Source organism: Dendrobates tinctorius, unplaced genomic scaffold (assembly GCF_039654945.1).
Source record: "Dendrobates tinctorius isolate UK_male_01 unplaced genomic scaffold, ASM3965494v1 ptg000036l, whole genome shotgun sequence".
In the NCBI taxonomy this organism is placed as follows: domain Eukaryota; kingdom Metazoa; phylum Chordata; class Amphibia; order Anura; family Dendrobatidae; genus Dendrobates; species Dendrobates tinctorius.
In genome coordinates this window covers 335,029-362,511 of record NW_027361704.1, presented here as the reverse complement: position 1 = coordinate 362,511, position 27,483 = coordinate 335,029, and the positions used below count along the sequence as shown (strand labels likewise).

The window sequence follows — 27,483 nt, the reverse complement described above, 5'->3', positions numbered from 1 at the left end:
TTTTTTCTAGATACTATATGTGTACAAAGACTTATGCACAATAACCTGGTAGTGTGCATGGACCTATTTATGGTAAATTAATGATTGGATACCCTCATTGTCCTAGATGGACTCATGTGTAGTAATGTGATTCCTTTAGCAAATACAACATGTTATACACAGCCTTAGGAGAATTGGCTGAAATGACCTTCTTCTTGAAGGTATGTGGGCTCTCAGTATTGAAAGTCTTGTCATGCAGGCGCACCGTTCCATTCTGGATAGGGCGGTTTCAGTGACCTCCTTCCGCCGGACGGGACACCATGGTACGGTGTACCTGTTGTGCGGATGCGCCGCCCCACTTTAGATATGGCGATCTGAGTGACCTTCTTCCGCCGGAAGGGACGCCGGGAGAGCCTGAGACGCAGGCACGGTGTCTTGTTTCTGATGTGGGTGACCTTCCTCCACCGGATGTCACATTCTCACATTCGAAATGCAAACTCGCGTTTACTGATTATTGTGCTCCGCCTCTCTAACCGCTACCAGGCAGGTACATACCGCAGCTGTTTCTTATTGTGTATTATGAGCATTATATATATTGTACATTGGTCAGACCAGTCCTTCAGCCCCTGACGAAGCTACCTTTGTGGTAGCGACACGCGTCGGGCATTTTCCACAAGCTCCCCCTAACTTTGGTATGGTACGGCTGCTATGTATTTAAACGCACAGGTTATGTGCTATTTTGGAGCATGGCCAAGTGGCTCTGTGTACCATTTTTCAGGGCTTAGATGTATCTCGAGATATTTCTCTTGTTTCTAGACTATGTCCTTCTCTTACAATTTAGGGCAGTTTGATTTATGATATATTGTATATAGCAGTCTGCTATTGGGTTCTTATTGTGTCCATTTTTTGCATGTATGTTTCTGTATTACATCTATATTGTCTAAATCATATGATGGTATCATTGTTTTTATGGACCAACTATTTGTCTTCGTTGTACCTGTACCATTAGTTATTGGGGTACCTTTATAGGTTATATTATTAACCTTTTTTGGGTGTATTGTCATTTAATGACTTTTAAATGTTTTTAATCATGTTTTGGTCTGTCTGACACTTAATAAAAATTTGATATTTCTTGTGATTCATTGTGGTGATCCCAGTTTTTGGTCAGTAGCTTTCTCTCTCATGACTAACTACCTATAACCTTAGTCTTACGATTCTCATAAATTGCACAGTAGATGACCGATAAATAACTTGCTGCACCCAGCTGGAGATTAAGGCTACATGACTATGTCTAATGGGGGTAGAGTCCAAGTACCAGATAGATAGTGGGGATATAGCCCTCATTGACCCCCATGATGACAGATAATGGAGCTATAACCATCATTAGGGTAGATTAATGAGATTGGTGATAGGGTCTTGTGTAACTTACACCTGCTCTACTAAAGATTCCATCACGCAACAACAGCTACTAATAATTAACAACACAGAACAATCTGATTGGTTTCTGAATAATAATCTGATTGGTTGAAAACCATTTATGCTTACCTTTGATTAACTGACCAATGAAATATGATGATGTAATGTAACCACCTTCAAGAGAATATAAACCCGGATCTGATTAAACAGCCGTGTGGCATTTCCAGATACATAACCTGTCTCTGTGTATTTGTCCATCACTACTCGAGTAGGCCATAACCAATCTGGTAACCCTCCAGTGTATCGGACGATCTCCCATTGAGAGATAAAGATCAAAACCTGACAGATAAAACCAGTATCCATCAAATTGAAACCAGGAACTGTACCGGTGCATATTAGACAATATCCCCTAAGCAGGGAGAAAACAGGTATGTCTAATGGAAACAGCTTCCTTGTTAATATTTTTGTACCATGAAGTATGGAAGATTTCAAGAGGTAACTGCCAATAGCAAAGGAAAAAGTTGTTTTCTTAGGTCATTGCATATCACCTCAGCTGAAACACATAACACCAGGAGAAAAGAAAAAAAAGCCATAAGCCAAGCAATTGTGCCCACTTCCATCAGTACACTGAGAATATTCCTGGGGCTGATCAGTTACTGTAGAGAATGGATTCCCTCTGCATCACAAATGATGCAGCCTCTCTTTGATGTGTTGTCAAAGGGCAACAAGGGGCAGCCGTACCAACTGACCCCGGAAGAAAAAGAGGGGTTCAAGAACTTGAAGGGAGCCATTCTCACAGCTCCAGCACTAGGAATCCCAAATTATTACCTCCCCTTCAATTTGTACTGTCCTGCCTGTGATCCAGTTATCATCTGTCTATGTGCAGATTTATTTTATGGCCTGATAGTTCTGCATATATTCCTAGAAATTGGTCAAGAACATATTGTTGTTTCCAAAATTCTGTAACTCAGTCCAAATTCTCTTGAGAACTTCAACTTTTGAACCAGGTCACACTGACATATGGAAAGTTCTGGAACGTTCCCCCACATTTTCTTGTGTAATCTATCTCGTGTCTCAGTATGTGTTTGACAACCAATTGTATAACTCACATTTCTGCCAGATTATTGCGTAAAGCCACATTTCCCTTTGATCTTCTACTATAAAAGATTGCACTGTCAATAAACTTTAGAGACTATTTGGAAAGACAACGAGCAGTCTGTCTCTCTGATTATGCTTCATTGCATGGGTACCCATAAGATAGAAAATACCTGAGAAGTCATAGAAATCCCTTCTCCGACAGAGTATTACATAACAATTTATCATAAATTACACTGAAATTTCCAGTTTTTTATTAAAAAAAGATACAAATTTTCTAAAAACAAATAAAGATTTCAATTTTGATTTACTTAAATTATTTTAATAAATCATTTTTAAAAATTGTCTTATATACAAGTCATTATTCAGTAATGAATGTTTCTTAACTGTTTATTCCTCTAAAATCCAATTTCTTGGCGATTTTGAATGTTTTATCGTCGGTCCTTAAAATGGAGTAAAAGTTTGATACCATTGTTCTTACTTCCGTTTTGGGAAGCAAATATTCTTCCACGGGTCTTCTCAATGCCATTCTCTAATTCAGCAATTTTTCCAAACATTTCAACAACCCCCCAGATCTCCTGGTAAGGTCTGCAGTAGGGTCTGCTCGGATTTCCCATTTACTCCCATTATACTCGTAAATCGAAATCAGCATCCGAGCATTAGTAATTGCTTGGTTCAAGAAATGAGCATCCGAGCATTTTCATGCTCATTCACCCCAAATGGTTACAGTTGAAGATTGGCTCTTTGTTATAGCTGTCACCTCCTGGTGTTAGTACAGTTCTTGTACACACCAAGAAATAGTACACTGATTTTTAAAATTAACCCAGCCACTGTAACATACTGTGAGCATACCGTAGGTAATATACAGCATTGGTTTGAGTGCAGAGTAATAATATTTAGAAATTGCACAAATGTTTTATTTAATAATTCATTACTCTTTTATTTTATATACTGTATACAGCTTTTAAAATGAAGAATCTCTAATTTGTTTGTTGCCCATAACCCCATTATCTAAAATATTGGACCACTTTTGAGGACATGGTCATCAACTAAAATTATATTTACTATGCAATTGCAGATTCTATACTTAGATTAAAATGATTTGACTACTCATCTAAAAGGTGTTATATAGCTGTTATGTATTGGAAAATTCAATGTGGCAGTTAACGCTATGGCAGATTTCCTATCATCAGTTACTTCCCATGTTTCTCTCAGACACACATAAAATAGACATGGGTAGTAATCAGATTCAGATATTGCGTCAATTGTATTAACTCATCATTTTTGAGTTGAGAGAGTGTGCCCTTCTGCAGATTTCCCTTATTAAAGGGAACCTGTCACCTCTTTTGGCCACTATAAGATGTGGCTACCACCTTTCAGGGCTTAGCAACAGAATTCTATAATGCTGTAGACAAGTCCCCGGTCAGACCTGCAAGATAGGTAAAATAAGTTTTATTATACTCACCAGGAGGGCAGTCTGATGCGGTCTGGTCTGATGTGTGTTGCAGGTCCAGGTCCAGAGCCTCCCATCTTCTCGTGATGTTGTCCTCCTGCTTGCATCGTCACTCCCCGGCATCGTGCTCCTGTTGAGAGCAGAGCAAAGTGTTGCAGTGTGCAGGTGCCGGGAAAAGTCAGAGAGACCCATCGCCTGCTTACTGCAGTACTTTGCAGCCTGTGCAAAAGTGCGATTACAGAGAGCGATGAAGCAAGCAGGAGGGCAGCGGCACAAGAAGATGGGAGGTGCCAGACCCGGATCTGCAACACCCATCGGACTGGACCGCATCGGACCACCACCCGGTGAGTATAATACAACTTATTTTGCTTATCTTTCAGGTCGGACCGGGAGCTTATCTACAGCATTATATAATGCTTAGTAAAACAAAATAGCCCAGTACCTTACAAAAAACAAATGGCAGAGACCTATGTATATGGTCTGCCATAATCAATGGTTCCATTCCATGAATAAATGTATACAAGAGAAGGAAGCGGAATGACTGAATCCAACAAGTTTTTTAATATAAAAATATGAAAAATTTATTATAGTAAATAAATATAAAGAGACAAACAATAATCATGGTATAGTTACACATAGAATATGACACCAGAGAGCCAGGAGGGGAGATAAAAAGGAGTAATAAAGAACACCATCATCATGAGTTACCTCTAGTAGAACCGCCTTTATGTGGTGCAAGTTAAATGTTACTGCCTATATAGGATTCCATCATGGCCGTAGTCATAATAGGAATAGTGAAAAGCTCCCACGGTGGGTATCATATGACAAAGAGGAACACAGCGGTGAGGATTCAGCGGTACAGAGTTATGTCACAGTGGCAAGAAAATCCCTGAGAATGCTCACCTGATGGTGCCTGCTACCCCTGCTTGTGCAAGGGATCTCCAACGCGCATTTCGCGCTCTACAACTAGCGCTTTCTCAAGGAGATGCTACTAATACTGGCACAGGACCTTTTATAACCATAACAACCGTCACATGTCTGACCATGTGATGTACGTGGACAAATCACAAGCGGCTATATCGGCGCATGCGCCATGACACCCAGCGAGTCCTCTAACATGGAAGCAGGCGCCCGGCATTGGACGCGCGCTCGGAAGGGCGCTGACGTCACAAATGCTTGTGGGGCACCGCCCCCATGAAGAGAGACACGGGGACATGCAGCGTATGCGCACAACCGCTAGGAAGCAGTAAAGACATGATGACCACAGGTATAGTTATATAAAATAAAAGAAAAAGAAAAAGAAACAAGTTATATAACGATTATACCAACATAGTCCCACCCTACACAGAATGCCAGTGGAATTTGAAATATAAGCTGCATACGCGAGTCTCTAAAAACCCCATCTCCAATAATAGTCTGTTTAATTAGCAAATATAACCAGAGAAATACAATAATAGCCAGAATAATTGCCAGATATAATGGGGGAAAGAGATTCAAATGCAGTATCCAAATAGTTATGCATCCAGTAGCGGCTGAGTGGTTGGAGCCCATGAAGAAAATGATAGTAGATCCATATGCACCAGTACAGCAGCAGGAACGATAGAACTAAAGAATAAAAAATGAAAACAGATAAAGGTTAAAAACAATAAAAAACACACAAACAGGGGAAAGTAATGGGCAGTGGAGAATATGGTGAACCTAAAGTAGCTAATTTTACAGAAAAGAGGCAAAGCTCAGAGATTCATTAAGCCCGTTTGGGGTAATTGTATCCAGCATTACTATGCACTTTGATTCTCTCTGCGCCAAAATTCTCTTGTAATTGCCGGATCTGATCCCCAAATGAACCCTATCAATCCCCCTCACCATAAACGTCTGTGGATCACAATTATGCTTCAGTTTAAAGTGACGGGGGATTGTCTTTAAAATAGAAAGGTCGGTCACTGTCTTGGCCGCCACAATGTCACGGATATGCTCGCGAATTCTCACACGGAGTTCTCTGGAAGTTAGGCCCACATATATAAGAGGACACCCGCAGACAAATACATAACATTAGTGCTGCCGCATGATATCCGTTCAGTAATTTGAAATTCTTTCGATCCATTTGAGTTGTGGAATGTTGAGCACAGTGAGACATTGCGGCAGGCAAGACAGTGACCGCACGGGACCGAGCCGGCAACAGGGCCCGTTGTGCCAAAAGGATTAACTATATCAGGGACATAGTGGCTTTTGACCAGGAGGTCCCTTAAATTCTTAGATCTTCTCGCAGTCATCGAGGGGTATTCACCAACAGCCTGATTAAGTGCTGGTTCAGATTTCAAAATCGCCCAGTGTTTCATGAGAATATCTCGCATATGACCCCACTCATGATTATGAGTGGAAACAAAACCAGAAGGGCCAGAGGATCGGACAATACAGTTCCTTCCCAGACTCTCTCTGCGAGTTTGTACACGAGGGTATAATAAATCCCTTCGTGCTGTTCTCCTAGCCCGGTCATAGCCCTTTCCTATACACCTATTACTATAACCGCGATCCCGAAACCGTAGTCTCAGGTCGCGGGCTTGTTCCTCAAATTTAGCTTCTCTAGAGCAAATCCGCCTCACTCGCAGGAACTGCCCGACAGGGATGGCCCTAATGGTAGACTGATTGTGTGCGGATGTAGCGTGTAGCAAGGCATTTACCGAGGTGGGCTTTCTGTATACATCGGTCTGAATGTAGCGTTTGTGATCTACGACCAAATTGACATCCAAGAAGTCAATGGACCTCGGATCATATTTATAAGTAAGCCTAATGTTGAAATTATTCACATTAAGCCACGCCATAAAGTCCCCGAGCTGCAGCGCCGTCCCACTCCAAAAGAAAAGTAACATAGTAACATAGTAACATAGTAATTAAGGTTGAAGGGAGACTTTAAGTCCATCTAGTTCAACCCATATCCTATCCTAACTTGCCCTAACATGTTGATCCAGAGGATGGCAAAAAAAACCCATGTGGCAACAGTAAGCTTCACATTGGGGAAAAAAATTCCTTCCCGACTCCACATACGGCAATCAGACTAGCTCCCTGGATCAACGCAATATTAAGGAGACTAGTGTATATACCCTGTAATATTATACTTTTCAAGAAAGGCATCCAGTCCCTTCTTAAATTTTAGTAGTGAATCACTCATTACAACATCATATGGCAGAGAGTTCCATAGTCTCACTGCTCTTACAGTAAAGAATCCGCGTCTGTGAGTATGCTTAAACCTTCTTTCCTCCAGACGTAGAGGATGCCCCCTTGTCCCCGTCACAGGTCTAAGAGTAAAAAGATCATTAGAAAGGTCTTTGTATTGTCCCCACATATATTTATACATTGTAATAAGATCACCCCTAAGCCTTCGATTCTCCAAACTAAATAACCCCAAGTGTAATAACCTGTCTTGGTATTGCAGACCCCCTAGTTCCCTAATAACCTTGGTCGCTCTTCTCTGCACCCGCTCCAGTTCAGCTATGTCTTTCTTATACACCGGAGACCAGAACTGTACACAGTATTCTAAGTGTGGTCGCACTAGTGACTTATATAGAGGTAAAATTATGTTCTCCTCATGAGCATCTATGCCTCTTTTAATGCATCCCATTATTTTATTTGCCTTTGCAGCAGCTGCTTGACTCTGGCCACTAAATGTGAGTTTGTCGTCCACCCATACACCCAGGTCTTTTTCAGTGACTGTTTTGCCCAGTGTTTTACAATTAAGCACATAATTATACAACTTGTTCGTTCTACCCAAGTGCATGACCTTACATTTATCCCCATTAAAGCTCATTTGCCATTTATCAGCCCAAGCTTCTAGTTTACATAAATCCTCCTGTAATATAAAATTGTCCTCCTCTGTATTAATTACCCTGCAGAGTTTAGTGTCATCTGCAAATATTGAAATTCTACTCTCTATGCCCCCTACAAGGTCATTAATAAATATGTTAAAAAGAAGCGGGCCCAAAACTGACCCCTGTGGTACCCCACTGCTAACCGTGACCCAGTCCGAGTGTGCTCCATTAATAACCACCCTTTGTTTCCTATCCCTGAGCCAGCTCTTAACCCACCTACACATATTTTCCCCTATCCCCATTGTTCTCATTTTATGTATCAACCTTTTGTGTGGCACCGTATCAAAAGCTTTTGAAAAGTCCATGTACACCACGTCCACTGCATTCCCTTGGTCCAGTCCGGAACTTACCTCTTCATAAAAGCTTATCAGATTAGTCTGACAGGAACGGTCTCTTGTAAACCCATGTTGATATTGGGTCATAAGGTTATTCTTCTCCAGATACTCCAGTATAGTATCTCTTAGAAAACCCTCCAGGATTTTACCCACAGTTGAGGTTAAACTTACAGGCCTATAATTTCCAAGTTCAGTTTTTGTCCCCTTTTTGAATATTGGCACCACATTTGCTATACGCCAGTCCTGTGGTACAGACCCTGTTATTATGGAATCTTTAAAGATTAAGTACATCATCAATATAGCAGTGCCAGCTTAGCACATGGGAGGCGGCCGTTGCGCCTTCATCGTCAAAAATGAATCTTTCCCACGACCCGAGGAAAAGATTAGCGTACGAAGGCGCACAGGCCGCGCCCATGGCTGTCCCGCACCGCTGGAGGTAAAAATGATCCTTAAAAACAAAGAAATTATGAGTAAGGACAAAGCGCAGCAGCTCTAGGATCAACTCGCTTATCTTTCAGGTCGGACCGGGGGCTTATCTACAGCATTATATAATGCTGTAGATAAGTCCTGAAAGGTGGTGGCTGCAACTTATAGTGGCCAAAAGAGGTGACAGGTTCTCTTTAACATAAACCTCCCAAATAATTAATACATTATCATGAATCGTGCTTCAAAATGAAACAGTTTTGTAATTACTATTATCACTGTTCAGTAATATACTTACTATATTTTCTCTTTTAGGACTTTGTAGCAGCCTTGTCAGTTTTGTTAAGAGGAAACATTCATGAAAAGCTGAGATGGACTTTCAATATGTATGACATAAACAAAGATGGATACATCAACAAAGAGGTATGCATACTAAAACTTTATTATCATTATGGGTGTCATGAATTTAAAGTAGATGTATCAAGATATTACTAATTGCAATTGCTAAACACTCCATTGTAGGCTTTATTAGAAACCCTGGCATATAAAGTGAAAGGCACCAGAGAATTCACATATGAATAGGGTGTAGCTTTTATACCTTCCTTAAAATCACATAGCATCACATAAGTTCCAGAAGTTCCAAGGCACCACAGAATTCACATAGTGATAAAATGTTGCTTTTATACCATCCTTAACCCCAAGGGTCGTTTGCATGTTAATGACCAGGCCAATTTTTACAATTCTGACCAATGTCCATTTATGAGGAAATAACTCTGGAATGCTTCCATGGATCCCAGTGATTCTGACATTGTTTTCACATGATAGTGGTAAAATTTCTTTGATATGACTCACGTTTATTTGTGAAAAAGCAGAAATTTGGCGAAAATTTCACAATTTCCCAACTTTGAATTTAAATCACAGAGATAGGTCACACAAAATACTTAATAAGTAACATTTCCCACATGTCTACTTTACATCAGCACAATTTTGGAACTAAACTTTTTTTTGTTAGGAAGTTATAAGGGTTAAAATTTGACCAGCGATTTCTCATTTTTACAGTACTATATTTTTTTAGGGACCACATCACATTTAAAGACACTTTCAGGGGTCTATATGATAGAAAAAACCCAAACGTGACACCACTCAAGGTGGTTAAAACCACATTCAAGAAGATTATTATCCCTTCAGGTGCTTCACAGAAATTATTGGAATATTTAAAAAAAAATAACATTTAACTTCTTTTCACAAAAAATTTACTTCAGATCCAATTTCTTTTATTTTACCAAGGGTAACGTGAGAAATTGCACCTCAAAAGTTGTTGTACAATTTGTCTTGAGTATGCTGATACCCCATATATGCACGTAAACCACTGCTTGGGTGCATGGCAGAGCTCAGAAGGGAAGGAACGCCATTTGACTTTTCAATGCAAAAATGGCTGGACTTGAGATCGGACACCATGTCATGTTTGGAGAGACCCTGATATGCATAAACAGTGGAAACCCCCCAAGTAACACCATTTTGGAAAGTATACCCCCTAAGGAACTTATCTAGATGTCTGGTGAGCACATTGAACCCCCAAGTTCTTCCCAGAAGTTTATAATATAGAGCCATAAAAATAAAAAAATCATATTTTTTTCACAAAAATGATCTTTTCACCCCCAATTTTTTTATTTACCCAAGGGCAACAGGAGAAATTGAACCCTAAAAGTTGTATAATTTGTCCTGAGTATGCTGATACCCCATTGGGTGCATGGCAGAGCTTGGAAGGGAAGAGCACCGTTTGATTTATCAATGCAAAATTGACTGGAATTGAGATCAGTTGCCATGCCGCGTTTGGAGAGCCCCTGATGTGGCTAAACAGTGGAAACCCCCCAATTCTAACTCCAACCATAACCCCAACACACCCCTAACCTTAATTCCAACCCTAACCACAAACCTAACGCTAACACACCTCTAACCCTAATCCCAACCCTAACTCTAATCCCAACCGTAACCCTAACCCTAGCTTTACCCCAACCCTAACCCTAACTTTAGGCCCAACTCTAACCCTAACTTTACCCCAACCCTAACGCTAACTCTAGCCATAGCCCTAATGGGAAAATGGAAATAAATACATTTTTTTATTTTATTATTTTTCCCCTAACTAAGGGGGTGATAAAGGGGGAGGTTTGATTTACTATTTATAGCAGGTTTTTATGGCGAGTTTTAAGTTTGACACTGTCACACACTAAAAGACACTTTGTTGCAAAAAATAGTTTTTGCATCACCACATTTTGAGAGCTATAATTTTTCCATATTTTGGCTCACAGAGTCATGTGAGATCTTGTTTTTTGCGGAATGAGTTGACATTTTAATTGGTACTATTTTCGGGCACATGCCATTTTTTGATCGCTTATAATACCAATTTTTGTGAGGCAGAATGAACAAAAAAACAGCATTTCATGAATTTATTTTGGGAGGTCTTTATACAGTTCCGTGTGTGGTAAAATTGCTAAAGCAGTTTTATTCTTCAGGTCAGTACGATTTCAGCGATACCTCATTCATATCATTTTTTATGTTTTGGCGCTTTTATACAATAAAAACAATTTTACATAAGAAATAAATATTTTTGCATTGCTTTATTTTGAGAGCTATAACTTTTATTTTTTAGCTGATTATGCAGTATTGGGGCTTGATTTTTGTGGGACAAGATGACGTTTTCAGCCATACCACGTTTATTTATATCCGTCTTTTTGATCGTGTGTTATTCCACTTTTTGTTCGGTGGCATAATGATAAAGCATTTTTTTTTTGCCTTTTTTATGGTGTTCACTAAAGGGGTTAACTGGTAGGATAGTTTTATAGGGTGGGACATTACGGATACTAAATATGTGTACATTTCATGGGTAGATTTTTTTATTTCAATATTTATTGATTGATTGAATAAATATTGATTTTTTTACTATTATTTTTTATTATTTTTTAAATATTTTTACAATTATTATTTTTTTTTAAATTTAATTATTACTTTTACACTGTGTCCCTATATGGGACACTCAATTTGTGCAGGCTGATCGCTTCTATATCATGCAGATCTGCATGCTATGGAAGATGCCAGGGCTGCATGGAGTTGCACAATGACCTGAGAGACTTCCTGGTCATCACTGCACTTGATTGGAAGTCTCTCAGCAGTGGAGACACGGATGTTGTTGTGACCTGCTGCTCACAAAGCCTTGCCAACTAGTTATGAGCGAACATGCTCAAGAGTTGTCTGAGTATCTTGGGTGTGCTTGAATAACATGTTCAATTCACTTCATCTGCTTGTTTTGCAGCTTTTAGACAGCCGCAACACATGCAGCCGCAGGGACTCAAAAATATTATTCGAACACGCCCAAGATACTCGGTTAACACTCAAGCATGCTTGGATAACACATTATTCTAGCACTTTCACTCATCACTATTGACAACATATGTAGTGTGGAGTTCTAGTGCACAGTCACGTTGCACACCAGTTGGTGAGGTGGTACTTGCAAGTGCTGCTTCAGCACTGCCAGACCAGCGGAAGTTGTAGTTAACTTGCATAAATTAGTGCACATGCTTTCACAAGTAGCTCATGAAAATATGGGTAGGTATTCAGAAGCCACTGATCAACTAAGTTGAGCATGTGAGCTAGATATGGTGCTTGTGTGAGCATGCCAAGCTTCAGAGCAATCACCAGGTTACGTCCATTATCACACACGACAATAACTGTTTGTAGATTCATTGGTGAGATCCATTGATTTTCCTGGTCTGTTATACATTTCCATAACTCTTCGGTGATGTGCTGTTTGTCACTAAACAAATTAGTTTCAGCAAAGCCTGTTCCTGCTTCACTTAGGCAATGCTGTAATGCTTCCAGCTTGAGACTGATATGGACGATGTGCTCTGAGATGACAATTAAAATAAGGAGGATGAGGAAGAGGAGGGGGTGCAGGAATTGGTGTAGGAGGTGGGGAAAACCCTGATGGAACTAGGGCCTGGCAGCTGCGGACTGAGTACCGAGGGATGGCCTTCGCCATGAGGATATGGAAGTCCTCAGTATGCACAAGCCTAAATGGTAACATATCCATGTCAAGCAGTCTGGAAATATGCCCATTTAGTATTTGGTCTTTTGGGTTGCAGATTGAGTATTTTCTTTTGTTTCCAAGGCCTAGGGTAGGGACAGCTGAACTCTTCGCTGGGACAAGGAATTGAATGTGGTTTTTGATTGTGCTTGTAAAAGTGAAATGACAGGTGCAGGATGGGAGGCATCCATGCCTGTGTCCTGGACAGAGGGTTGGCAAGGATATTGCACAGGGAAGGAGGCAGTGGTGTCACCTTCAGACACTGATTGTGGACGCAGGCTTTCAGGCCACTTGATTGGGTGCTTTGACAACATATTCTTGAGCATGAAAAAAGGGGAAGGGTCCAGTTTCACCAAAAAGGGCTTTGAGAAAGAACAAACTATTGTTCGAAACATGCAGCCTATTGCCTGTTACTTATGTGATCTTCAAATTTTTCTGGACTTTGTTTTTATAACAATAAACTGGACTTTTTTGTGAAGCTGGACCCCTCCCCTTTTTTTCTTGTTCTGATACAGCGTGATGAATGCACGTGGTCCGTGCTTCCCACAACACATGCCTACAGGTGAGCTGGCTTTCTTTTTACTTTTCTATTCTTGAGCATGCTTGTGGTGGTCAGGTTGATAGTGGTCAAGCCCCTGATGGTCTTGGTATGGCGCAGTTTGCAACTGATCATTTTTTATTGTCCACACTTTCTTTAGAAAACTGCCAGATTGGGTAACACCTAAGCCTTGGCTTGGTCGCTTGTGTGTGCTCTGGGGAAGAGGTTCCTGGCCTTCTCACTTTGGCCAACACACTGCCTCTTCCTGCCTGTTGTGGTGCTGCATATCTCTCCCCCTCTGTGCTGCTGTCACTCGCTCTGCATGACATCTTACCAAGTTTGGTCAGTAACTTCATTGTCTACCACCTCATCTTCTACTTCCACACTCTGATACTCCTGACTTGACTTAACAACATCAATTGTTGGCAACTTTGTCTTGTCATTATCTACCTCTTGGTGCACTAATTGCCTTTCCCCATCATCATCATCATCATCGTCTTCTTACCGCAACTGCTTAAATATTTGGGCAATACTACACAAGTCCCTTTTGAAAGATGCAGGGTGAGTAGGCAGAATCAATAAAGGGAAATGTAAACAGCTCCTTGTAGTGTTCAAAATTGGAATCACTTGTCTCCTGGACCTTGCCATGATGGGAGGAAGGAGGATCAGGGTGATGATTATATGGTCCAGACTAGTGAGACTAGACCATATGGAAAACAATTTAATCATTACCTGCCATCCAACCAACCACCTGTCATACTGTTCTGGCTACAAGAGTGGTGTATGGTGCCCCCATGCAAAGTGGGATGGCAAGCTAGATCTCGTGGATGATCTTGTTTGTTGTGATCCCTCAACAGGCACCGTTTCACCTGGCTCACTTCCTAAGCCTCTGTGTGCATAATCAGCAGCAGATCCACTTCCTCGTCCCTTACCGCATGCCTTTGGCATTATGAATTAGGTATATATGCCTGCAAACTTTCCAGGATAAATAGGGAAAAGAAAATATGTTGCCCTGAAAAGGACTTTTCTTTTAATAGTGTAGCTGCGGTATAAAATACTGAAATTGCAATGTAGCCATGTTAAACTCTGCCTTAATGCCTCTAATCCAGAATTATCCCTCCATGGAATGCAGATAACAGTGATTTTACAAGAGAAAAGAATATATTTAGCCCTGAGAAGGACTTTTCTTTTAACTCTGTGCAACGTCCCTGCCGACATCACTGCATGGCTTCCCATTTCCCATTTTACTCACCACTCTGGGCCACGCTGTGAGCTCTGTCCTCTGTCTGCTCCATGCTGTGGGCCTCATGTTCTCGCTTGCTGCATACTTCCTGGCTAGCAATGCCTGCCTGCCAGAGTGCCAGCCATGCCAGTTTTGCCCGTCTGTACTTGCCCGCACCTGTCACTAGTGTTTAGTTCCCCAGTGGGATCAGCTGTAACTGCCAGACACAGCCCTGAAGTGGTACCTGGCAGCAACCTGCGGCACAAGCCTGACCTCACCACTAGAGGCTCCAGTGAATGCCAAGGTAGCTGCTTAGTCACGCCCCTCCAGGGTAGTCTGGTTTGTGGCACAGTGGGGCCACAATCCTTACTCATGCCATCCAGTCTGGGTGCGAACTTTACACTCAACAACAGCGGCAATATAAAAAATACTGCCTAAATGCCCTTAAACAAAAACTATCCTTTAACTGATTGCAGATAACAGTGGCTTTATTAGAGAAAGGAAAATATTTAGCCCTGAAAAAATTGTTGTTTTTGAGTTGAAGCAGTATACCTATAGAAGGGCTGTAAGTCAATAAACCCTTGCTAAATGCCTGCTCTAAAATACGTTATTCCTCCTATAATAACTCTACCTGAGCTGCTTCCTGAGGACAGTGTTCCAAGGATCGCATCACTTGATATTATATAAGACCTCATGACTCGATGAGGCTGGCCAATCACAGTGATGCCAGCAGTCAACATGGCTACAACATTACCATGTATGACTGACAATCCCACACATGTTTTTTGGCTGTCTATCAGGCATCAAACATACAGATGAGCATGGTACTCAATCACTCATGATACTCAATAGAGTAATGAGCATGCCCGAGCACCCTGATGCTTGATTGCATATTGAGCAATGGCAAACATGCTCGCTCATCACTAGTCATGAAGCATCTTCCTCTCATGACCCAGACTTTCTGTTGACAACCTCAACTGAATCAAAGCTTATAACACAAAAAACTGAACAACATTGATAGAGATTTGGATCTGCTCAAGAGTAAGGCTAAGCTCTTAGGTTCTGGACTACAGCAATGGAATCTCCTAGTGGGCAATGTTCAGATTTTTTTTTGTCTCGTAACCATGATAAAGATCTTGTCCAATACTTATTCATGGAGGGTCATCTTGTGGCATGCAACAACATCAACAGTTTCATGGAAGCTCTAAAGATAAGTCACAATCCAAAGGAATGAAGGCTCTTAATTGCATTGTGCTACCTTCAGTTACAGTTGGTTATATAGTCAACATGAAAGAAACCTACAAAAACATGAAAAAGCCCTTTTACTTTGTCTCACCCCACTATATCAGCATTCTGGTGTAAACTGGCAGCAAAGCAAAGAGACTAATATAACAGGGGACTGAACAAACTGACACAAGCTGTAACATATGGAGAGGGGTCCAGCGCAGCCCCAACAGGGAGCATGCTGAACCCTCAAAGCAAAGCAGAAAGCAGAAAAAGGCAAAAACCAGATCAGATGCAAATGATTAGCAAAAGAATCACTTAACTGAAACATGCAGAATCAGGCAGGAGACAGCAGAACTCAAAATGCACAGAAAGAAACAATCACCAGCAGCAATTGAGGGAAGCCTGCTCACCTATATGCTCCAATCATCGTCGTCAGGTGGCAGACTTTCATCAACCCCGCCAGCTCCACTACCCACAGTAACCACCAGAGGGAGCCCCGACTCAGAAGTCAGATTAAGAGAATTCACAACAGCACTCCCCCTTCCATGCCACCAGGCCGATCAGGATGGGCCCGGTGAAAAGCATGAACTAATCTCTTGGCATAAATGTCAGAAGCAGAGACCCAAGAATTTTCATCCTGGCCATAACCTTTCCAATATCTTCTCTACCTCATACTCCAAATTATCCTTAACCAGTACAGGGTCAGGGGGTGCCGCCATGGGAACTACTGGCTCCACAAACCTTTTCAACAAAGATTTATGAAAAATCTTATGAATCTTAAACATAACTGGAAGAGCCAAACGGAAAGAAATGGGGTTAAGGATTTCCAAAATCTTATAAGGTCCAATGAACCTTGGCTTGAATTTTGGAGACGCAACCTTCATAAGAAAATTTTTTGAGGACAACCAAACCATATCACCCACTTTAAACCGGGGACCAATGGTGCTATGCCGGTTGGAAAATCGTTGGGCCTTTTCCTGAGAGTGGGACAACTTATCCACTACTTGGTCCCAAATCTGCTGCCTTCTCTCTACCACAGAATCCACACTTGGGCAGGCCGAAGCTTCCACCTGCCCCGAAGAGAATCGAGGATGAAACCCAAAGTTACAGAAAAAAGGAGTCATCAAAGTGGCAGAACTTGCCCTATTGTTTAGTGCGAATTCGGCCAAGGGCAAAAATGAGACACAGTCATCTTGATCAGCAGATATGAAACATCTCAAATAGGATTCCAAAGTCTGGTTTGCTCTCTCAGTTTCCCATTGGTCTGAGGATGAAATGCAGAGGACAAAGATAACTGAATTCCCAGTTTGGATCAAAAAGCTCTCCAAGATCTGGAAACAAACTGAACTCCTCTGTCTGACACAATATTCTAAGGAATCTCGTGCAAACGAGCTACCTGTTGTAAAAACAAGGGCACCAACTCAGAAGGTGATGGCAACTTTGGGAGTGGTACAAGATGGACCAGCTTAGAAAATCTATCACAGATCACCCAGATAACAGTCATTCTCTGAGAGACAGGGAGATCAGAAATGAAATTCATTGAGATATGAGTCCATGGCCTCCTGGGCACAGGAAGGGGCATCAACAAACCACTAGAATGAGAACAGGGCTTGGACCGAGAATAAGTCCCACAGGACTGCACAAAATTCCTAACATCCCGAGATAAGGCAGGCCACCAAAAAGACTGACTCACCAAATCTCTGGTACCAAAAATACCTGGATAACCAGCTAACGCGGAGCAATGAATTTCAGACATTACTCTTCTCCTCCACTGGTCAGGGACATACAATTTTCCCATAGGGCATCGTTCAGGTTTGTCCTCCTGAAATTCCTCCAGGGCACATCTCAAATCAGGTAAGATGGCGGAAAGAACTACACCCTCATTTAGAATGGTAGTAGGCTCGGTCACATCCTAGACATGGCTGGTGATTCCGTTATGAACTGTTCACCGAGGAGGATGGCAGGAATAGGCTATGCCACCTGGAAACCAGGAAGGTTGGTAACTGAGCGGATTGCAGACCCCTAATCGTAACAACACAGCTAGCAGTAGCCATGGAGCATACCTACAATGCCCTAGACACCTCGGCACAGCCGGAGAGTTAACTAAGCCTAAAGCAAGAAAGGTGAAATCTAAACTGCCCTGGAGTAGAACCCCAAAGGAATAGACCGCCCCAAAATAGATTGAGCAAATGATGGGGCCCAAACTGTCTAGACAGGATAGGACAGGAAAGACACTGTCTGCAATCATGCAAAAACCCTAAAAAATCCAACACGTCTGATGTACAAAAAACACTGAGGTCTCACGCTGAACCCTCAATGCAAATCAGAAAGCAGAAAAAGGCAAAACCAGATCAGATGCAAATGATTCACTTAACTGAAACATGCAGAATCAGGCAGGAGACAGGAGACCTCAAAATGCACAGAGAGAAACAATCACCAGCAGCAATTGAGGGAAGCCTGCTCACCTATATGCTCCCAATCATCCAATCATCGTCGTCAGGTGGCAGACTTTCATCAACCCCACCAGCTCCACTACCCACAGTAACCACCAGAGGGAGCCCCAACTCAGAAGTCAGATTAAGAGAATTCACAACAGGCATGTGTACTAGCAGAACCTGTGGTGATGTCACGATCATGTGATCATCACATGGTCCTGGCTAAGTACCTGGATATGAGAGACGGTGTGTGCAGGTGATGGGAGAGGGGACACTCCCATGTGGCTTCAGGAGGAGTGGAGGACATTGCTGAAGGCTGCAGGTGGAACCTGCAGAGCAAGGACTCTGTTGCACTTTGCTTGTTTTGTTTTTCCATTAAGCCAGGAAGGCTCTGCTTTTTGTTTGAATTTTGTGGACCCTGCCTTAGTGTATGCAGAATTTAATAACCCAGCAGGTGTTTCACTATCCAAGTGTTCCTGGCACCTTTCTACTGACATTTTATCCATTACCACGCAGTGCCTGTACATCTGGACCTCTATCTTCCTCACATATTTGATTCCTTCATATCTGCATTTTCTCTATGGGTCCTATCCTATTATCATAATCCGTCTGCTGAAGGTCAAAGAAAAGACCAAAACGTTACATATGTTTATGTGAAAAATAAATCTTTATTCAGCATCTGTTCTTTTGAGTGCCGGATATTTTGTATCTATTTTTAATGAGGGAGTGGTAACCCTTTATCCGGGTCAAAACACCTGAGGAGTGACATGTTATTTTATTCGACTGTTAGAAATTTTTGTAGGTTTCCATTTCTCAGCTATGATGTTACGTCATCTGTGGACTTTTGTGTAATCTTAAACGTTTAGGCTTCCATTTCTTTCTATTTCTCTTACGTGGTCTGTGAACATTTCTGTGATCTTTAAAACTGAGAAAAAGCTTTTAAAAGTTTTGTAGGCTTCCATTTCATAGCCATACAAAGTTACATTGTATGTCGACATATCTGTGATCTCTAATACTGATAGAAAGCTTGTAACAATGTTGTAGGCTTACATTTCTCAGGCATATAGTGTTACATGTTCTGTGAACAGTTCCTTAAGATTCAAAACTGATGAAAAGCTTTTACAAATTTTGTAGGCTTCCATTTGTCTGCCAAATGGTGTAATGTGGTCCGTGAACATTTCTGTGATCTCTAAAACTGATGAAAAGCTTTTAAAAATTTTGTAGGATTTCTTTTCTCAACCATAGACTGTTACATCGTCTGTGATCTCCAAAACTTAAAAAAATTGAAACAATTTTCTGGATTCAGTTTAATTGTCATCCATACACTTTTGCATTGTGTCTGTGATATTACAGTCAAAAAACTCCCAAAAACTGCTTTGATTGCAGCAGGTGACCAATTTTTTTCTTTAAAAAAAAATCAACTTTGTTTCAAGAGATCTATCAATTACAATATGCGCTTAAGGTGAGCATTAAGGGATAGATAAGTGAAACTGCTTCTGATAGTGCAGATGCTGAGGACATGGGGCAGGTGTGACTATGCCTGTTGCTGGAGCATAAGAAACACACCCATCCAAGACACATAGGTTCCTGTGCCACTTTGCAGAGAGGCACAGAGCACCAATTCTGAAGTGAAAGCAGTGCAACCAGGTGGTCAGTCGGATAGCAGATAATGCTTCCAGCAGACTTGGCATCACCACAGAGTCTTCAACACAGTTCAGTCTCACCAGCCTAAAGTGTTGATCACTTGATCCTCACCCAGATCCTCCTTCTTCATGCAATGTTATGTCCCAGAAGACTGTTGATCCCACACTAGGAAACTTCAAGGAGTTTTTTACAACCGCAACATTTCTTGATTGTGGCTTCTCAACCTGCATGCCCCAAAAGGGACAGGAGGACATGCTGCTTATTGATGCACATAACTTAGAGCAGCCACAGCCATGAGAAAATCATGGAGGGAAATGGCAAGTTTTGGCCAAGGAGGAAGATGATGATGAGACACATCTGCAGCTAAGTCTTTTTGTTGTTAAGTCGCAAAGTCAGGAGGGCCAGGTTGCGGGGGTGGAAGATGAGGTGGTGGATAGCAAAGTCACCTAAACAACCTGGGAAGCTGACTTGCCGAGACCAGAAGTGCTGAGGGGGAGGGATCGGCAACACAGAAACAGACAGGAATAGTACCGACACTTCTGAATTTCTCCGTCAAAGAGTTAGGATTTCCCAAGCCTGCAACTTTTTTAAAGAAAGCTCGGAGACAAACAAAATGGCCATTTACAACTTGTGCCATGCAAGTCAACAGGGACCTGACCAATAAGAACCTAACCACCACCAGCATGATCAGGCATATGTCATCCTAGCACTCGACTTGGTGGGCCGAACCCTGGGTCAAGGATTGGTGCTGTCGGGTGACCCCACTGCCTCTCCCTCTGTGATAGGTGCTTCCCAATCCCTTGTACAAAACACTGGCACAGATGCCTCCTGCCCTGCACCTATCCTTACACATTCAGACACTTCCAAATCCTTGTCCCAGCCCAGCATTCAGCTGTCCCTTTCCTAGGCCTTGGAACAAAAAAGTTCCCAGCCACCCAAACACAGGCCCAAATGCTAAATGGGCACATTTCTTGGCTGCTTTCCATGGAAATTCTGCCATTTAGGCAGGTAGACATGGAGGATTTATGTCGTCTCATGATGGCAGTTGTCCCTTGATACTATGTGTTACCGCTGCTCCCGGGCCTGACACCTCTATCTCCACCGCTTCCACCCTGCGGCTGGGTTCCTCCTGGACTGCCTCTGGTCACTCGCCTGCTCGGGCACGTCACCGCGCTCCCTCGCTGAAGTTGGCCACACCTCCATCTCTCCTCCTGTGGTTCCTAGGGGCCAAGCGTGCTCACTCGGCTCCCTTACCCAACAGTGTGACCAGACCCTGCAGTATTGCTGGGACAATAGGGAGCTAGCAGTAGGTATTTCAAGCCGCCCTCCCCTAGTGGAGGTGATCGTTGAGGTTATCTCCACTGTCCAGGCCTCCCTGTTTGCTGTGCTGTTATGAATGAGTCACCGAAGGAGGAAAAAACAAAAATACAAGCTAAGTCCAGAAAACCGGAGAGGTTGGTAGCTATCGGATTGCAGACCCCTGATCCTATCCACAACAACTAACAGTAGCCGTGGGGGGTTCCTACGATGCCCTAGACCCCTCAAACACAGCCGGAGAACTAAATAGGCCTAAAGAAAGAAAGGGGAAATCTAAACTGCCCCAGAGCAGACCCCAAAGCAATAGGCAGCCCCCAACATATAATGGCGGTGAAGCAAGATGAAAACACTAACACAGATAGAAAGATAGGTTGAGCAAACGATGGGGCCCAAGCTAACTAAAAAGGACAGGATAGAAAGCTGCTGTCTGCAATCCGTAAAAAACCCTACCAAAAAATGTCCCAACCGTCTGATAGGAAAAACAGGCCCTGAAGTTGCTAGGACTTCAAAAAGACTATATCAGCACTCAGGTAAATTCTGAAGACAGAGCAAAGAGACAAACTGATCAGAGACAAAAATGGAACACAGCACACCCCCGACCGGGGATGGCTGAACTCCAAAAAACAAGGTAAACAAAACAAAACTAATAAGTTCAATAGCAGAGCAAAAACTTATCTTTGGGAAGCAGGAATCAGACTGGTCTCCAAGAATCCAGCAGAGAAATCAACAGCGACTCAGAAGGGCGTCGGCTGCCTTATATCCAGTCAGAATTTCCTGTTACCCAGTCATCATCTACCAGATCAGGTGTTTGGTAATCAGCCTCACTACCTTCCTTCACCAGAAGAGGGAGTTCATCAGACATCGACGGTGAAGGGGAAAATGAACTCACAACAGTACCTCCCCCTTGAGGAGGGGTCACTGAACCCTCATCCATGCCACCAGGGCGATCAGGATGGGCCCGATGAAAGGCACAAACCAATCTTTCGGCATGAATATCAGATGCAGGGACCCAAGAATTATCCTCCTGGCCATAACCCTTCCATTTAACCAAATACTGGAGTCTCTGTCTAGCCAGGCGAGAATCCAGTATCTTCTCAACCTCATATTCCACATTACCTTCAACCAATACCGGGTCAGGAGGTGCCACCACAGGAACTACTGGCTCAACAAACCTCTTTAACAGAGACTTATGAAAGACGTTATGGATCTTAAATGTAACAGGAAGAGCCAATCGAAAAGAGACTGGATTAAGAATCTCCAAAATCTTGTAAGGTCCAATAAATCTAGGTTTAAACTTTGGAGAGGCCACCTTCATAGCGATATTCTTTGATGACAACCAAACCATATCACCCACCTTAAACTGGGGACCAATGGTCCTATGCCGGTTGGAAAACCGCTGGGCCTTTTTCCTGGGAGAGAGACAACTTATCCACCACTTGGTCCCAGATCTGGTGCATTCTCTCCACCACAGTGTCAACACCTGGGCAGGCAGAAGGCTCCACCTGCCCTGAAGAGAATCGAGGATGAAACCCAAAGTTACAAAAAAAAGGTGACATCAAAGTGGCAGGACCAGCTCTATTATTTAAAGCAAATTCGGCCAAGGGCAAAAATGAAACCCAATCATCCTGATCAGCAGAAAAAAAACATCTCAAATACGACTCCAAAGTCTGGTTTGTTCTCTCTGTCTGCCCATTGGTCTGAGGGTGAAACGCAGAGGAGAAGGACAACTGAATTCCCAGCTTGGAACAGAAAGTCCTCCAAAATCTAGACACAAACTGAACTCCTCTGTCATATACAATGTTCTCAGGAATCCCGTGCAAGCAAACCACCTGTTGCAAAAACGAGGGCACCAACTCTGAGGAAGATGGCAACTTAGGGAGTGGTACAAGATGGACCATCTTAGAGAATCTATCACAAATCACCCAAATAACAGTCATTCTCTGAGAGACAGGCATATCAGAGATAAAATCCATTGAAATATGGGTCCATGGCCTCCTGGGCACCGGCAAAGGCATCAACAACCCACTAGAGCGAGAACAAGGTTTAGACCAAGAGCAAGTCCCACAGGACTGCACAAAATTCCTGACATCACAAGACAAGGCGGGCCACCAAAAAGACCGACTCACCAAATCTCTAGTACCAAAAATACCTGGATGACCAGCCAATGCAGAGCAATGAACTTCAGACATCACTCTCTTCCTCCACTGGTCAGGAACATACAATTTTCCAATGGGACAATGCTCAGGTTTGTTCTCCTGAAACTCTTCCAGAGCACGTCTCAAATCGGGCGAGATGGCAGAAAGAACTACCCCCTCACCTAAGATGGTAGCAGGTTTGGTCACAACAGGAGAATCAGCAAAGAAACTCCTAGAGAGGGCGTCTGCCTTGACATTCTTAGTGCCCGGAAGAAAAGAGACCACAAAATCAAAACGTGTGAAAAACAAGGCCCACCTAGCCTGTCTAGGATTCAAGCGTTTGGCCGACTCCAGGTAAATCAAATTCTTGTGGTCAGTAAGGACCACAACTTGATGTTTAGCTCCCTCCAACCAATGTCTCCACTCCTCAAATACCCATTTCATGGCTAACAGTTCCCGATTCCCCACATCATAGTTACGTTCGGATGGGGAGAACTTTCGGGAAAAGAAAGCACAGGGATTCATTTTAGATGTTACAGGATCTCTTTGGGACAAAACAGCTCCTGCACCAATCTCAGAAGTGTCCACCTCTACCTGAAACGGGAGTGAGACATCAGGTTGCCGCAAAACCGGAGCAGAAGTAAACCTTCGCTTCAGCTCCTGAAAGGAAGAAACCGCCTCCGGAGACCAATTCAGCACATCAGCACCCTTCTTAGTCAAATCAGTCAATGGTTTGGCAATACCAGAAAAATTAGCTATAAATTTACGATAAAAATTAGCAAAACCCAAAAACTTCTGGAGGGCCTTCAAAGAAGTGGGCTGAACCCAATCATAAATGGCCTGTACCTTGGCTGAGTCCATTTCAATAGTTGACGGAGACAAAATAAATAACAAAAATGAAATCCTCTGTACACCAAAAAGGCATTTCGATCCCTTGACATACAGGGAATTCTCCCTCAAAATCCGGAACACAGTCCAAACATGTTCCACATGAGAGTCCCAATCCTTGGAAAAGATCAAAATATCATCCAGATAGATGATCAAAAATTTATCCACCAAGTCTCGGAAAATATCATTCATGAAGCACTGGAAGAGAGAAGGGGCATTAGTGAGCCCAAAAGGCATCACCAGGTACTCAAAATGTCCCTCCGGAGTATTAAACGCCGTCTTCCATTCATCCCCATGCTTAATGCAAATAAGATTATACGCCCCCCTGCGATCAAGCTTAGTAAACCAGCAAGCACCTTTAACTCTGGAGAATAGATCAGAAATCAGGGGTAACGGATACTGATATTTAACAGTAATTTTGTTGAGGGAACGATAGTCAATACAAGGCCTTAATGACCCATCTTTCTTAGCCACGAAAAAACCCAGCACCTAAGGGTGAAGAGGATGGTCTAATATGACCCTTCTCCAACGACTCCTTAATATAGGATCACATAGCCTCGTGCTCGGGTACAGATAAATTGAAAAGTCGACCCTTGGGAAATTTACACCCAGGGCTCAGCTCAATTGCACAGTCATAACTCCTATGAGGAGGCAAAGACGCAGACTCATTCTCACTAAATACATCATAATAATCAGCCAAATAGTCAGGAACATCATGTGACAGGGGAGAGGTGGAGAAAACAGGAGCATCACTAAGGGCACACCGACAACCCCAACTCACCACAGACACAGATTTCCAATCCAAAACTGGATTATGGATTTGCAACCAGGGAAACACCAGAACAATGGTATCATGCAAAATATGCAACACCAAAAATCTGCAATTCTCTTGATGGTGTGGGGCGACCCGCATTACCACCTGGGTCCAAAACTGAGGTTTATTCTTCGCCAAACGAGTAGCATCAATACCCCTCTAAGGGATAGGCATCCGCAGAGGTGTCATAGGAAATTCACAACGCTTGGCAAAATCCAAGTCCATCAGGTTCAGAGCTGCTCCCAAATCCACAAAAGCCTTAGCGGAAAATGTGGACAGGGAGCAGATCAGAGTAATTGCCAGAAGAAACTTAGGTTGAACACCACCCACAGCAAATGTGTGTGCAAAACGTTTCTCTCGTTTAGGGCAGACAGAAATAATATGTGAGGCATCACCACAGAAGAAACACAGCTTATTACGCCTTCTGAATTCCTGACGTTGCGCCCTAGACAAAACTCTATCACATTGCATAGGTTCAGACATTTGTTCAACAGGTGGCAACACCTCTCGTGCGGTTTTACGTTCATGCAAACACCGATCAACCTGAATGACTAATGACATAGAATCGTCAAGACCAGAGGGAACAGGAAATCCCACCATAGTATCTTTTACGGTTTCTGACAAACCCTTCTGAAAGAGAGCTGCCAAGGCACCATCATTCCAGGTAGTAAGGACCGCCCACTTTCAGATTTTTGACAGTACAACTCTGCAGAATCCCGACCCTGGCTCAATGCCAACAGTGCCTTTTCAGCCTGATCAGTAGCATTAGGTCCATCATACAACAACCCCAAGGCTTGAAAAAATGCGTTCACATTAGTAAGAATAGGATCATCAGGTTTCAAAGAAAACGCCCAATCCTGGGGATCGCCGCGCAGCAAAGAGATGACAATTTTAACCTGCTGCGCCGAGCTCCCCGACGAGTTAGGCTTCAAGGCAAAAAATAATTTACAATTATTCTTAAAATTCAAAAATTTAGACCGATCCCCAAAAAACACATCAGGAGTAGGGATCTTTGGTTCAGCAGCATGTGAATGAGCAAGATAGGCAGAAATTCCCTGCACTTCAGCAGTGAGCTGCTCCACACGATCAGACAATTGCTTCATCTCCATTGAGAAAGAAAAAAAAAATTCCCCCTACGGCCGCAGAGACATAGAGGAAAAAATATACACAAAAAAAACTTTTTTTTTACAATTCTTTCCTGCTATTGAGTACCCTAGGATCTGCGGTATGGCTGGTGATTCTGTTATGAATGAGTCACCGAAGGAGGAAAAAACAAAAATACAAGCTAAGTCCAGAAAACCGGAGAGGTTGGTAGCTATCGGATTGCAGACCCCTGATCCTATCCACAACAACTAACAGTAGCCGTGAGGGGGTTCCTACGATGCCCTAGACCCCTCGAACACAGCCGGAGAACTAAGTAGGCCTAAAGAAAGAGAGGGGAAATCTAAACTGCCCCAGAGCAGAACTCAAAGCAATAGGCAGCCCCAACATATAATGACGGTGAAGCAAGATGAAAACACTAACACAAATAGAAAGAGAGGTTGAGCAAACGATGGAGCCCAAGCTAACTAAAAAGGACAGGATAGAAAAGCTGCTGTCTGCAATCCGTAAAAAACCCTACCAAAAAATGTCCCAACCGTCTGATAGGAAAAACAGGCCCTGAAGTCGCTATGACTTCAAAAAGACTATATCAGCACTCAGGTAAATTCTGAAGAAAGAGCAAAGAGACAAACTGATCAGAGACAAAAATGGAACTCAGCACACCCCCGACCGGGGATGGCTGAACTCCAACAAACAAGGTAAACAAAACAAAACTAAGAAGTTCAATAGCAGAGCAAAAACTTATCTTTGGGAAGCAGGAATCAGACTGGTCTCCAAGACCCAGCAGAGAAATCACCAGCGACTCAGAAGGGCGTCGGCTGCCTTATATCCAGTCAGAATTTCCTGTTACCCAGTCATCATCTACCAGATCAGGTGTTTGGTAATCAGCCTCACTACCTTCCTTCACCAGAAGATGGAGTTCATCAGACATCGACGGTGAAGGGGAAAATGAACTCACAACACTGTGCCCTTCATCGCTGTCATAGCTCTCCCTGTCTGTTAACTCCTTGTCGCCCTTCTCTTCCAGAGTCCACTCTGTCCTGCGTCCTACTGGAGCCTGCTATATCTCCTTTCCCGTCTCTCCTGAAGCCCTCATTCATCTCTACCTAGGCTTCCCTCTGCCCTGTACCCTCGTCACCTCGTGGGTTACCTCCTTCGTGCATTCCCTGCTTCTTCCCGTACCGCTCCTTCCCTTCTCCTGTTTTCTAAACCCATCTCTGTTAGTACGCCCCCAGAGCCTACCCCTGGTCCTGGCATCTATGGTACTAGAGGCCCTTGAGCTTGCTCCCTAACGATCCCTGTATAGGGGTTGGTCAAACTTGGTGCGCTCGCTCGGGGGAGTTTCAATATCGCGGTCCAGTGGGTCCACTCTTGGTTCACGCCGCCTCTGGCTTAACACTATGTCCCCAGCCACCACATTTTCTTCCGGTGTTGCATCACCGCCTCGTACAAGCACGTGTCAAGGAATGTTTCCAGTGCCCTTACCAACACACGTAATGGCATTTTTCACTTAACCA

General features: G+C 43.0%; 1 protein-coding gene across 3 annotated transcripts in view; it reads left to right on the top strand.

Moving 5' to 3' along the window:
* Window positions 1-27,483, top strand: part of LOC141087864 (A-type potassium channel modulatory protein KCNIP1-like) — a 1,937,055-nt gene that overhangs the window by 1,626,874 nt on the left and 282,698 nt on the right. For all 3 annotated transcript variants that reach the window (XM_073573691.1, XM_073573690.1, XM_073573689.1), the window contains one exon: window positions 8,880-8,987. In XM_073573691.1, coding sequence (XP_073429792.1) covers window positions 8,880-8,987 — 108 coding nt within the window. The remainder of the gene's footprint in view (window positions 1-8,879; window positions 8,988-27,483) is intronic.